At 35.7% G+C, this 14,999-nt stretch overlaps 1 protein-coding gene across 5 annotated transcripts in view; it reads left to right on the top strand.

The window, feature by feature from the left end:
• PCMT1 (protein-L-isoaspartate (D-aspartate) O-methyltransferase) overlaps positions 1-14,999 on the top strand; it is a 48,603-nt gene that overhangs the window by 8,808 nt on the left and 24,796 nt on the right. For all 5 annotated transcript variants that reach the window (XM_082474883.1, XM_082474882.1, XM_082474881.1 and 2 more), the window contains exons 2-3: positions 9,624-9,728; positions 10,949-10,980. In XM_082474883.1, coding sequence (XP_082331009.1) covers positions 9,624-9,728; positions 10,949-10,980 — 137 coding nt within the window. The remainder of the gene's footprint in view (positions 1-9,623; positions 9,729-10,948; positions 10,981-14,999) is intronic.

Below are 14,999 nucleotides of genomic sequence, written 5' to 3'. Positions count from 1 at the left end.
TACACTTCATCAGTTGCTTGAAATCATGTCACAGTTTAGTATTCTTCTTATCTAAATCATGACTCTTGTATAGTATTTTTGTCTTTTTCCTGGAATTTATCTCCCTCTTCACCCTTCCCACTCCTCAGGTTGAGAAGAGGAACAGATACCTTCTTAACGTGGCTCTAATTTTTTCAAGTTTTTTAAATTATTTGGTTTATAGCTTGGATTCTATTGCATTCTCCTTTCTGAATTCTGCTAACTTCTCATTTGGATCCATTGCATATTTGGATCAACATTAGCCATTATTATAATTATTTAATTAGGGTCCTTGGTCCCTAGGGTGCAGGAAAATTGGGCATGGGTAGTTTTAAAACTGTTCACTAATTCAGAAAGCCTAACGGTAATTGCATGTTTACTCAAAATTAGGCTATACACGCAAAGTGAAATGGTAAATTACTTTGCTGTTTGCTAGAAATATTTCAGGGCACTGGCAATTGTATATGTCAGATTGTCAAAAATGGGAAAATGATTTAATAACTTAGTAAATGTAGCTTGCTTTAGGCATCTTTCAAAATATGGAATCCTGGGAAAAAGCAAATAATAAGAACCTTGTAGTGAAAATTTTGGAAACCACCCAATAATGGTCTAAGGAAGCTTTATCCTGAGCTTTATGTGTTCCACTTCTTAATAAATGACTGGTGACATGCTTTTAAAACTATTTAGGGTTTTTTTAGTAAATTCTGTGTCCCTCTGTAGAGTAAGAAATCAGCCAAAGAAACTCACATGAGTTTGGTAGATGTATATTATCTAGCTTAAGGGAAGTAATCTCTTTAATTTACTTTATTTTTAGAATGTGCCTATAGCAATATGTTTGATTTTAGATGTCACAAATATTCAACTAGAGAAGAATGAGTAAGTGAATATGATGGTAATTGGATGTATTGAGTGAGGCTGCTTAACCTGAAAAAGATAAGGCTTGAAATGGTCATGATATGTTCAGGTGTGTAAAAAGTGTTGGTTGGATAGAAAATTCAGTATATTCTTTGTGACTGCAGAGCGTAGCACTAAGGGTTTATATAAGTGAGTTATAAAGAGGGAGATTTCCTCTTAATACAGGGAAGTGTTCTGATAATTAGTATGGTCGGAATGTGCAAAGGGCTGTTCCACATCACTGCAACTCTTCAAGTAGAGATCATGGTACCAATTTATGAAGAAGTTAGACTTGATGACCCTTCTGACCTTGAGAGTCTATGAATCACCCCTCTGGAATTTGAATTGAATTCAGGGCAAATGAACCACTCAAGAAGTATTTTGGGAAATGAATTAGTAGAAGTCACTAAGCTATTTGAATATGGTAGTAGCAGTACAGTGAACTGGTCAACAGGAGTCTAACATCTCAATTTGAATGGCCCTACCCCTTATTTGCTTTGTGATCTGGAACAGCTTAGTCTTTCTGAACTCAATTTTCTTATCTGTAAGATGGAGTAATAATAGTGCTTACTTTATAGGATTGTTAGAGACAGCATAAGATTGTTTCATAGTTCCTAAGTTCGTACCTCAAAAGATAGTGTATGTAATGTGCTTAGGATTTTGTCTGGCACATGGTAAATATTTAGTAAATGATATCTCTCTTTTTTTTTGAATTTACTTATTTATTTATTTATTTTTGGCTGCGTTGGGTCTTTGTTGCTGCGCGCGGGCTTTCTCTAGTTGCGGCGAGCGGGGACTACTCTTCGTTGCGGTGCGAGGGCTTCTCATTGCATTGGCTTCTCTTGTTGAGGAGCACGGGTTCTAGGCGCGCGGACTTCATTAAGTGTGGCTCACGGGCTCTAGAGCGCAGGCTCAGTAGTTGTGGCTCACAGGCTCTAGAGCACAGGCTCAGTAGCTGTGATGCACGGGCTTAGTTGCTCTGCGGCATGTGGGATCCTCCTCTACCAGGGATCGAACCCGTGTCCCCTGCATTGGCAGGCGGATTCTTAACCACTGCACCACCAGGGAAGTCCGATATCTCTCTTATTACGCTGCTTTTAAAACTTTTTAAAAAATGCTTTCACTGTTTTATTTTAATGATCTTTACAGGTAGCTTACCTAAGCTTATTTGTGTAGAAACAGTACTTTCTATTTAGGTTAATTAATCCAAAGTTTATAATATTTTCAAATGGACAGATGATTTATTAATATAACCTAGTCTGTGACTATTTAAGTGTTTCTGTAGTTGGTATGCCTTGTTTGCTGATTTTTTAAAATATTCTTTTGTTATTTGGAGAGTCTGTATTTATACCTTTTATAGTGTCCTTAAACCACCTTTTCTTAACTATTTACTGTCTGGTCGGTCAGTATTAAGTGGTATCCTTTGATTCCTCCTGTCACCTATATGACTCAATGATCTAATTCTACTTTCCGCTTTTTTTCCTCTTCCCATTGTTTTTAGTTGCCTTCTTTCTATTTTGTCAGAACAAATAACGTTTAAGTATTATTATTCCACTGATGTCTTTACCCTTCTAGTTTTTTTAAAAAAATAGTTTAAAAAACTATTAACTATTTAAAAAATAGTATAAAATAATTTAAAAAGAGTTAAAAACAGATTTTATTCAGAAACTATTGCAGTAGGGGAAAAGAGACCGCAGTATAAAACTGGGCTCAGTTCCCAATACAGCATGAACAAGTGGGGATTTATAGCCTAGGAGCAGGGTGGGCGTCAGCGGATGGAAAATTACTAAGAGGAAACATCAGGGGTAATGGGGGATTCTGGCTAAAATAACTTGACAGGATTCTTGCTGAAGGCAGACCAATCCACCCTTTTAATTTTAGTCTTTGCTCTAAAATTGGTTATGTGTCCTTTTCTGATGTATCCCTGGTAATCTCTTGGTTAGATGAAGCACAGCTTCTACAAGATTCCTTAGGAAGGGCTTGTGTGTACAGCATTCCCTGAGTTCTTGCACATTCAAGACTTTTTTTTCCTATAACCTTGATATTTGAAGAACAGTTTTGGCTGCGTATAAAATCCTTGGCTTACACTTTTAAAAAATCAGCTTTATTGAGATATAATTTATGTAAAAACGCACCAGTTTCAGGAGTATGATTTGAAAATTTTGACAAATGTAGGTGTGTAACCACCACCCTAATGACGTAAAACAGGGGTGAGCAAACTACATCCCACAGGCCAAATCTGGCCTGCTGCCTGTTTTTAGAAATGAAGATTTATTTGAACACAGCCACAGCCATTCATTTATGTCTCGTGTGTGGCTGTTCTTGCACTTCAATGGCAGAGTCTCGTAGTTGCAACAGAGACTCTACGACCTGCAAAGCCTAAAATATTTACTGTTTGGATCTTAACAGAAGTTTGCTGATCTCTGATACAGAACATTTCTTTCACCCACAAAGTTTTCTCGTGCCCCTTTGCAATTAGTCTCCTCCCTTCACCCCTGACTCCTAGCAACTGCAGACTGGCCTTCTGACACTATGGTTTTGACTTTTCGGGAATTTAATATTAGATGGACTCATATAGTGTAAAATCTCCTGGCTTCTTTCACTGAGATTAGTGCTCTTGAGATTTGTTCATGTTGTTGGGTATATCAATAGTTTGCTCCTTTTTAATTGTTAACTTGCACTTTCTTTCCTTGAATTTCTTGAAAACTCTGCTGCTTCATTCTTGCTTTGCTTTGAACGTTGCTCTTAAGAAAGCTAATGGTTGCCTTTTTTTTAAACTCTTATTAGGTAATTTGATATTTTTGGCCTTGAGACTTGACATTTTTTCCCTTGTTTTAGTCTGATAGTTTTCTATTTTTTAATTTTTGGCCATGCCTCACGGCTTGTGAGATCTTAGTTCCCCGACCAGGGATCGAACCCAGGCCCCCTGCAGTGAAAGCGCCAAGTCCTAACCACTGGACCCCCCCAGCTGAAATGTTTTTTTTTTTTTAATTTATTTATTTATTTATTTTTTGGCTGTGTTGGGTCTTCGTTTCTGTGTGAGGGCTTTCTCTAGTTGTGGCAAGCGGGGGCCACTCTTCATCGCGGTGCGCAGGCCTCTCACTATCGCGGCCTCTCTTGTTGCAGAGCACAGGCTCCAGACGCGCAGGCTCAGTAATAGTGGCTCACAGGCCCAGTTGCTCCGCGGCATATGGGATCTTCCCAGACCAGGGCCTGAACCCGTGTCTCCTGCATTGGCAGGCAGATTCTCAACCACTGCGCCACCAGGGAAGCCCTGAAATGTTTTGATTTGCATATTGGTTTCTTTTTTTTTTTTTTAAGTTTATTCCCTTTCTCACAGTGTTCCTTTTTTTTAATTAATTAACTAATTAATTTATTTATTTTTGGCTGCGTTGGGTCTTTGTTGCTGCGCGCGGGCTTTCTCTAGTTGCAGCGAGCAGGGACTACTCTTCGTTGTGGTGCGCGGGCTTCTCATTGCAGTGACTTCTCTTGTTGCGGAGCACAGGCTCTAGGGCGTGCGGACTTCGGTAGTTGTGGTGCGTGTAGGCTTCAGTAGCTGTGGCTTGTGGGCTTCAGTAGATGTGGCTCGCAGGCTCTAAAGCGCAGGCTCAGTAGTTGTGGTGCACAGGTTTAGTTGCTCTGCAGCATGTGGGATCTTCCCGGACCAGGGCTGGAACCTGTGTCTCCTGCATTGACAGGTGGATTCTTTTTTTTTTTTTTTTTTCAAATGGTCATTTTGCTTTAATCTCTAGCCTACAGAGGTAGTTCACGTTTTTTTTTCTTTTTTCCTTTAACATCTTTATTGGAGTATAATTGCTTTACAATGTTGTGTTAGTTTCTGCTGTATAACAAAGTGAATCAGCTATATGCGTACGTATATCCCCATATTCCCTCCCTCTTGCATCTCCCTCCTACCCTCCTTACCCCACCCTTCTAGGTGGTCTCAAAGCACCGAGCTGATCTCCCTGTGCTATGCAGCTGCTTCCCACTAGCTATCTATTTTACATTTGGTAGTGTATATATGTCAGTGTTACTCTCTCACTTCGTCCCAGTTTACCCTTCCCACCCCTGATGTGTCCTCAAGTCCATTCTCTACATCTGTGTCTTTATTCCTGTCGGCAGGTAGATTTCTAACCACTGTGCCACCAGGAAGCCCCGCGTATTGTTTTCTTTTTACACTTTTTATAGTAGCTTTGACTGGAGTTTTTGTTTGTTTGTTTGTTTTTCTTTTTCCTATTTTTAGGCATTTTGTGGACACAGTTCAAGAGCACTTGTCAGTATAGTGACTTGCAGTTTCTTTAATGGATAATGATATTGGTAATAGTGGTGAGAAAAGGGGGGGAGTTGGCATATCTTGTTGCTCTTCTGTTTCTGTAGGATCCTTAATTTTCTTCCTTCTTTCCCTTCATTGTCATATCAAGAGGCACCATCCTTTCCCTGCCTGTATGATTCTCCCCCAGAAGCAGTGCTTCTTGTGTTTGCCACCCCTGGTCCCACTAAATTTTTTTAAAAAATAGCTTTACTAAAGTACAGTTCCATACCATATAATTCACTAATTTAAATTGTAAAATTTGGTGGTTTTGGATATATTTACAGATATGTGCAACCGCTACCATGGTCATGTAATATTTTCATCACCTCAAAAAGTTACCCTGTTTTGCCCTCCTATTCCCCCAACCATAAGCAACCACTAATCTATTTTCTTTCTCTATAGATTTGCCTATTCTGGAAATTTCATTAAATAGAATCATATAATATATGATCTTTTGTGACTGAGTTTTTTCACTTAGCATAATGTTTTCAAGGTTCATCTACTTAATAGGATGCATGAATCAGTACTTCATTCTTTTTTATGACCTAATAATATTCCATTGTATGGATATATACCACATTTTGTTTATCTGTTCATCAGTTGATGGACATTTGGGTTGTTTCCACTTTTTGGGTATTATGAATAATGCTGCTGTGAACATTTGTATACAAGTTTTTGTATAGACATACGTTTTCACTTCTCTTGGGTATACACATATGAGTAGAATTGCTAGGTCCTATGGTAATTCTCTGTTTAACCATTTGAAGAACTGCCAGACTGTTTTTCAAAGTGGCTGCACCATTTTACATTCCTACTTGCAGTGCATAAGGGTCTGATTTCTTCACATTCTTGCCAACACTTGTTATTATCTGACAGTTTGATTATAGCCATCCTAGTGGGTATGAAATGGTATCTCATTGTGGTTTTAATTTGCATTTCCCTGATGACTAATGATGTCCAGCATCTTTTTATGTGCTTATTGGCTATTTGTATATCTTCTTTGGAGAAATGTCTGTTCAGATTGTTTGCACATTTTAAAATTGAGTTATTTGTCCTTTTACATTGAAGTATAAGAGTTCTTTATATATTCTAGATAAAAGTCCTTTTTCAGTTGTATGATTTACAAATTATTTTTCTCTCGTTCTGTGAGTTACCTTTTTCTTGATAATGTCCTTTGAAGCACAAAAATGTTTAATTTTGCTGAAATCCAATTTATCCATTTTTTTTTCTCTTATTGCTCATGCTTTTGGTGTCATATCTAAGGACCCACTGCCAAATCCAAGGTCATGAAGACTTACCCCAGTATTTTCTTCTATGATTTTTATTATTTTAGTTCTATGTTTAGATCTTTGATCCATTTTGAGGTAATTTTTGTATTTGATATGAGGTAAAGATTGAACTTTATTCTTTTCGTGTGGCTATCCAGTTGTCCCAGCAGCATTTGTTGAAAAAGACTGTTCTTTCGCCATTGAATGGTATTGGGACCTTTGTTAACCTACTGAAGTTTAAGTTCCTTCCTTGTAGCCAGTACAGTGAACTTCTAAGTCCCAGACCTGTGTTCACTATTTTAGTACTTAGTGTTGTATTTTCTCTTTCTGGGAATAATTTTGTCTGTGCTTCATCTGCATTCCCTACTTCCTTCTACTTAGTCTTTTAAACTTCAGTCCCTACCTTTGCTTTCTGTACCCACAGGCTTGCAGCAATAGCAGAAGCTTTGTTGGAATGTGTTGTTTATTTTTCTACTGATAAGTAATATGAAGTCTGGATATTCTCTATCTCCTAGTAATGTGAAGGCATGGGTCATGTGTGGTTTTGTTTATGACCCTTCTTGATCTTAGGTTTAGGTGTTTTTTGAATGGCTATGTGGAGAAATTCAGATTCTGGTGGCCACCATTACCCTCTAGAACCTGGAGGCTCCACAGTTGATGAATACGTTAAATTCATTTGCATAAATATTTTAAACTCCTCATGATGCTTAAGTCTCATTTTAAAATAGCTGTGGCAACCTACTGAATGGGAGAAGATATTTGCAAATCATATATTTGATAAAGGGTTAATATCCCAAGTATATACAACTCAATAGCAAAAAAAATCAAACAATCCCATTAAACAAATGGGAAGAGGATCTAAATAGACATTTTTCCAAAGAAGACATACAGAATGCCAACAAGTACATGAAAAGATGCTCAACATCATTAATCATCAGGGAAATGCAAATCATAAACCACAATGAGGTACTGTCAGCTCATACCTGTTAAAATGGCTGTTCTCAAAAAGACAAGAAATAACAAGTGTTTACAAGATTATGAAGAAAAGGGAACCCTGGTGCACTACTGGTGGGAATATAAATTGTTGCAGCCACTACAGAAAACTGTGTATGGAGGTTCCTAAAAAAATTAAAAATACAGCTACCATATGATCCAGCAATTCCATTTCTGCATATTTATCCAAAGAAAACAAAAACACTGATTTGAAAAGATATATGCACCCCCATGTTCATTGCAGTATCATTTACCATAGCTAAGCTATGGAAACAACCTAAATGTCCATCCATGGATGAATAGATATTGATGCTGTGATGTATATATACAGTGGAGTATTATTCATCCATAAGGAATAATGAAATCTTGTCATTTGTAACATGGATGGACCTTGAGGCTATTATGCGAAAGGAAATAAGTCAGACAGAGAAAGACAAATACTGTATGATCTGACTTACATGTGGAATCTAAAAAAATAAACAAAAAACCAAGCTCATAGATACAGAGAACAGATTAGTGGCTGCTAGAGGCACGTGGGGTGCAAAATGGGTGAAGGTGGTCAAAAGATACAAACTTCTAGTTATAAAATAAATGTCATGGGAATGTACAGTATGGTGACTATAGTTAATAATACTCTGTTGCATATGTGAAGGTTACTGAGAGAGTACATCTTAAAAATTCTCAGCACAAGAAAAAAAATTCTGTAACTGTATGGTAATAGATGTTAACTTATTGTGGTGATCATTTTCTAACATACACAAATATTGAATCATTATGTTGTATACCTGAAACTAATATAATGTTGTATGTCAATTATATCTCAATTTAAAAAAAAGAAATCTGAAAAAAAAAGTTGTTCATAGTGTAGCCAAATTAAGCAAAGCATGTTTTGATTAAAAAAATTTATTTCTGGATCGTTAAAGTCAAGTTGATACATTTAATCTTACAGATTTTAGAGCTGTAAGGACAAGAACTGTGCTATTTTGTTTATTATCACCCTAAGTATGTAGCACCGTGTCTGGTATGTATTAGACAGACAGTAAACTTACTGAGTGAGTTAATAAGGCCTTTATTGAATAATTACTGTGTGCATGGTTAATAAGGGTTATTGAAGTTTAACATATTATATTTAATCTTAAAGAATTGATAGTTGGGGGAGCAAATACATACAGTCAACCTTCTATACCCATGGATTCTATCTCCATGGATTCAACCCACTGTGTATTGAAAATATTTGAAGAAAAAAAATTTCCATAGAATTTCAAAAAGCAAAATTTGAATTTGCCACATGTTTGGCAACTATTTACATAGCGTTTACATTGTATTAGGTGTTATAAGTAGTCTAACCATGATTTAAAGTATATGGGAGGAGATGCGTAGGTTATATGCAAAAACTATGCAATTTTATATAAGATACTTGAGCATCCACAAATTTTGGTATCTGCTGGGGTTCTGGAACCAACCCCCTATGGACACTGAGGGAAGACCATATTGACCTTGCTTTCCTTCTTGACAAATTTGTTTCTCTTGGGCTCTGTAACAGTATATCTGCTTGATTTTCATCTACCTCTGTGGCTGCTCCTTGTCATAATCTTTGAAGGCTCTACTTCCTTTGCATTTCTCCTAAATGTACACTTTTGTGTATTCTTACCTGGCCACTTCAGTTCACTTCCATTGCTTTAGTTGCCATCTGTACAACTAGTAATTTATATCTCTGTTGTAGGTTTTTCTCCTGCGCCCCAGATCCATTTGTCCAACTGACCGCTGTGTATCTCCATGTGTATGGTCCATAGCTCCTAACTGAATAAATAACTTGTCCTTTTTCTCCTTAGCTCTGATCCTTGTCTAGGATTTCGCAAATCAGTATATGACATCAACATTTCAACCATTACCCCCTTCCCACCTCCAAATGTAGTCAGTCAGGTATACATTACCTACTAAATATAACTCAGATCCTTCTACTTTTCTTCATCCTTACTTTCATTATGAAAGACCAGGTTGTGATTACCTGAGCCATTGCAACAACTTTCAGTTTTGCTCTCTTCCAATCTAGTCTCTACAGTGTAGCCAGAATAATTATTCTAAAATATGTCTGATGATGCCACTTCCAGCTTAAAATATTGCCTCATTCATTTCAGAAAATGGAATCATCAAGACAGATAAAGTATTTGAAGTAATGCTGGCCACAGACCGCTCTCACTATGCAAAATGTAACCCTTATATGGATTCTCCACAATCAATAGGTAAGCTTTGGATTTCTGAAAACGTCACAAATTTTACTCATTTACTCGGTAATCTTTGTAAGTAAAAATAGGCTGGGACCCAGATGTGTATCTAGTACCTTGCTAATTTGAGTTTTATGCCTTAGTAAGTTTCATAATCCCAAACTCATCCAGTTTAATAAAATGATGTTATATATGAAGTGTCTTTTCTATTTTCTTAAACGATACATATAAGAATTCTATAAAAATACTCTTAAAACATACTTTAAATGAAAACTTACAGTTTAAGCTATGTGCTGACTTTTCTTTAGGGTCTTCAGTGTTGACTAAGGTTGGTTTTTGCCTTAGCATCAATTTTAAAAATCAGTATTAAAGGGAATGTGTAACTAAATTATTACTGACTTCTCTGCTTCACTTGCCCTGAATTTTTTGGTTTGTGCTTGTTTTTAGAAAGTTCCATATTTAACTCCTTCTCCTGAAGCAGGTTTTGCTGAACTGCTGAGCCTTGGCAGTGGGCGCCTTTGAGGCTTAGAAGTGCCTCAGGATTCTGTGGGCCAGCTGCTGTGCTGCCTTCTTTTGAAGCACTTTAACAGTCAGCAGAGAAGATCCTGGGGAGCTTCTGAACCCCGAAGGCACCTGCTACCACCGCTCAGTGAAAATTGCTTCAGACGCAGAAGCAGGTAAATAAGTTTTGAGAAAGCAACACTGGAAGAAAAAACTAAAAGCTAAAAATGGAGAAAAGATTGTTTTAATTAACATTAGTTGATAGTGTAAAGAGTAAATTGAAGTAGCTTATTAGTCTCTTAAGCTGCTCTGATTGCCAGTTTTAGTTTTTTTTAAGGTGCCAAAAATATGAAGCCCTTTAATTTTGCAAGGATTTTGCATACTCTATGATATATGGAAGCTTATTTTCTTTTTATAAATCTAAAGAAAAAACATCATAAAATATCAACTCAACTTAATGAAAGTCTTCCTTAACTAACTATATGGGAGAAGAAATTTTTGGAAATTGTGGGACTGTTGTTCTGGGCATGCTAGCCTTTGGCATGATTATATTTTCTAATTTTAACTGTGCATGACAGCACTGTAAAGTATAAAATAAGAGTTTTATTTCTTGAGATCATAAAAGTGAAAATAATTATTATGAAAAACAACTTATGGATGTTAGAAAAGGAATTACATGGAGCATTTCATATGTTTTTACAGCTGAATGTATCAGTAGTTCTCTTCTTCTTCTGCAGGGTTCCAAGCAACAATCAGCGCTCCACACATGGTGAGTTAACTTTGGTCGTTTGGGTACAAATGGATCGCAGTTTTCCTCTAAGAGTGCTTTCTTCAGTAAAAACGGTTTAAAGAACATTTTTAACTTTTAATTATATGAGTTTTATCATCTATGAATTATGTAAATTGGTAATGAATTAATAAGAATAATCTTATTCTTAATACAAGATGTGTAGAAGGAACTCTTTTTGGTAGAAACTCACTAAGTTTTTGGTGGTTGTCATTAGTATCTAATCGTGTAAAAATTGTATATAAAAAAATTGGCTATAAAAGGTTATTTACTTAGAGGTGAGTTAATTAAGGGAGAGAATATTTTAAAAATATAATAGACATATTAAAGAAATCTCAAGTTGAATAATGTTTCATATTTTATTTGGATAATTCATTAGGGACTGGTCACGTATAGCAGTTATGAAGCTGTATAACTCTGAGAAGGACCTGTTTTAAGTTACTTAGCACTTTTAATCTGTTGCGAATTTTCTTGGGTTTTAAATGTCAGTTATTTGAATCAGTACTCTATTGGTTTTTGGTGAAAAGAACAATAGCTTTTCTGATTCTCTGAAAGTATTTGGGGTTGGAGAAACTCTTATTTAAACTTAAAGCCTTCTTTATACTAAAATAAATTCTACATGTATATTCACAGTGAACTAATAATTTTATTCAAAGAAAAAAATGGGCAATGTATTTATAAATATTTAATAAAAATGACTTTTTAAACATAACAAAAGACCTAGAAGCCATTAAAAAACCTGATATATTCAATATTTTGAAACAATAAAATCTTGGATTTCTGTAGATGGAAAATATAAGCAAAATCAAAAGAGGAAAAACTGAGGGAAATATTTGAAATACATATGACAGTATACGGCAAATCTCCGTATATTTACATATATGGAATATATATATACACATGTGTATGTGTGTATCCTATATATTAAGAAGTAAAATACTACTAAGCCCAAAAGGAAGTGGGTAAAGTACAAGAATGTAGTTCATAGAAAAAGAAATACAAATGACATTGGCATTTAAACAAATGAAAAGATGTCATCTTCACTTATATTTAGTAAATTGCAAATTAGCACTACAATAAAGTACCATTTTTCTCCTATCATCAGAAATCAAAAGTTTATTACTTTGTATTAGAAAAGGGAAACTGACAGTTAAATTATTTTTTTGGTTGGGAAAGTAAATTGATAGTGTTTTTGGAAGGCAATTTGGCAATAGCTAAAACATGTGAGATGAATATACCTTAGACTCTCCAGTTTTATTTCAAGATATTTATCCCATAAAATATTTGCACAAGTACAAAATAACTGAGGATATTTATTGGTACATTATTTATAATAAAAAATTAACAGTAATCACTAATAGTCCACTAATAGTGGATGGTTAATAAATTATAGTAGATTCATACAGTGAAATACTGTGAAGTGAAATGAATAAAGTTCTGTAAATACGAATATGGCAAGATCTTCAAGAAACATCATAAAAGTAGAGTGCAGAAGAGTATTTAGAGTTTTTCTTTTAGTTATGGAGTAGGAGTGGTTTTTGTACGCATTACCTAGTCAAAGAAATTAATGATTAACAAAAAAATTGTAGTCTTAAGATCCCTGAATACAGTTTGAAGTGCTACTTAAAAAGAAAAATGTATATGGAAGTATTCGTTTAATCATAAAAGTTATTTTAGAGAATTGGTACCCAACATGTTTGGGAAATTGCCTGGAGGGGTGTTTTTCAGCTAAATGGGAAACACTGCATGAAATTTTTCTTTTCTCTGAAGTGTGGTGCTGAGTGTCCAATTCACCACCAAATGAGACATGGCGCTAACTCCACAGCAAATGGTGCATTTTTAAACAAAAATAATAGCTTTATTAAGATGTAATTTATCCCTTTTTAGTATACAGTTCTGTGGTTTTTAGTCTGTTCAGAGTTGTACAAACATTACCACTATCTCATTTCAAAACATTTTCATCACCTCAGAAAGGACCCCTATACCTGTTTAGCAGTCAGTTCCCATCCCTCATTCTTCAGGTCCTGGCAACTACTGACCTGCTTTTTGTTTCTATGTCATTCTGGACATTTCACATAAATGGAATAATACAATATGTGGCCTTTTATGACTGCTTTTTATATTCTGCACAATATTTTCAAGGTTTATCTATGTTGTAGCAGGCTTCAGTATTTCATTTCTTTTTATTGCCAAATAATATTGCATTGTATGGATATACCACATTTTGTTTACTCATTCATCAGTTGATGGACATCTGGGTTCCTCCCACTTTCTAGCTACTATGAATATACTATGAACATTAGTTTACAGGTTTTTGTGTGCATATGTTTTCAGTTCTCTTGGGTATATACTTGGGAGTGGAATCTGCTGGGTCATATGGTAATTCTGTGTTTAACATTCCGAGGAACCGCCAAACTATTTTCCAAAGTGGCTGCACCATTGTACAACCCTGCCAGCAATGTATGAGGTTTCCAATTTCTCTACTTCCTTCTCAACACTTGTTATTGTATGTTTTATTTATTTTATCCATCCTGGTAGCTATGAAGTGGTATCTCATTGTGGTTTTGATTTGCATTTCCCCAGTGATAATGATGTTGAGCATCTTTTCACGTGCTTATTGACCATTTCTATATCTGCATTTAATGAACCTCAAAGTCACAGGTTTGGAAGTACCTACAACCCTGGAATATTTTCCAAAGTCTTACTTACAGAAAAATGTGAAATGATGTCCTGGTAGCAGTGAACATATTTAGCATCCAGATATTGAACCCCAAATTCCATTTCTTGCTAAAAGAGACTAGAGCTTCATGGAAAAGTGACTAAATTCCAGAAAGTGAAGAAGTACTCAGAGGCTAATGGGGTAATGTCAGGAGGACATAGGAGCAGGTTTAAAGAGACTCCCAGAAGCCAAACTGGGGACAATTTGAGAATCAAAAAATGGTAGATAGTGAAGATAATGGATTATAACACAGTGAATTCAGAAACAAAAATCTCTGAGTCCATAGGGATTTAAAAAAAAAATAGCAAGATGGGAAAAAAATGAAAAACAGAAGAATACCAATTAAGTGTGGAAATAATAATAGAATTTTAAAAATCAGTTCTTTGTAATTATCAGTGTAATAATTGAATTAAGCAAAGATCATCAATTAATCTAAAACCATTAAGAGGAAAGTTGTTGGGGAACAAAAATATCCATGTAGTCTCAAATTATTATTCGACGTATTACTTGTTAATTACAAAGAGAAAAATATGCCTTGAAAATAGAGTGATCTAGTGGTTACCACATTTACTGAGTGGTTGAGCTTGGCCAGTCCAGTAGTGAGATGGTCCAGTGTTATGTGCATCCTGATGTGATGCAATAGGAGGTGCCCTGCAAGCCCTGTGTGGTGTTCTTGCTCAAGTTCTTTGATCTAAATCTAACCATGAGGAAATTGACACATCTAGAATGTTTGTGGTATTTTGTAGGACAACTGGACAGGTCTGTTAAAAGGAGTCAGTGTTCTGATAGACAAAGGAAAGTGGTGGATGGAACAGAGTTGGGGGAGACTATTCTAGATTGGCACATGCAGTGCATGAACTTTGAATGGATTGGTGGGGGGAACAGCTGTAAAGGAGGTTTGGGAGACAAATGAGGAAATTTGAGTGTGGTGTTTATGTTGGATGACACTAAATTAATGAGTTTCTTGAGTGTGGTAATGGTGATGTGGTTGCAAAGGCGGATGTCCTAGTTTGGTTTTTTGGCAGATGCGTGCTGAAGTGTTTAGGAGTGTAGTATTATGATGTCCGCAGCATATTTTCAGATGGCTTGGTAACATAGTATGGCACAGTATAAATAATTGGTGACTGTATGAGGAGAAAAGGATGTTCACTGTATTTTCTGTGGGTTTGAAATTTCTCATAATTATAAAAATGAACTTTTAAAAAACTTAATTTTTAGATTTAGAGATGAGCCTGGATTATCCAGAAGAATATTAGCTGTAGTGATAAAAGCATGTAAAAAG

The sequence above is a fragment of the Balaenoptera physalus genome, assembly GCF_965194825.1.
Source record: "Balaenoptera physalus genome assembly, chromosome: 9".
In the NCBI taxonomy this organism is placed as follows: domain Eukaryota; kingdom Metazoa; phylum Chordata; class Mammalia; order Artiodactyla; family Balaenopteridae; genus Balaenoptera; species Balaenoptera physalus.
This window is presented reverse-complemented; position numbering and strand designations above follow the sequence as displayed.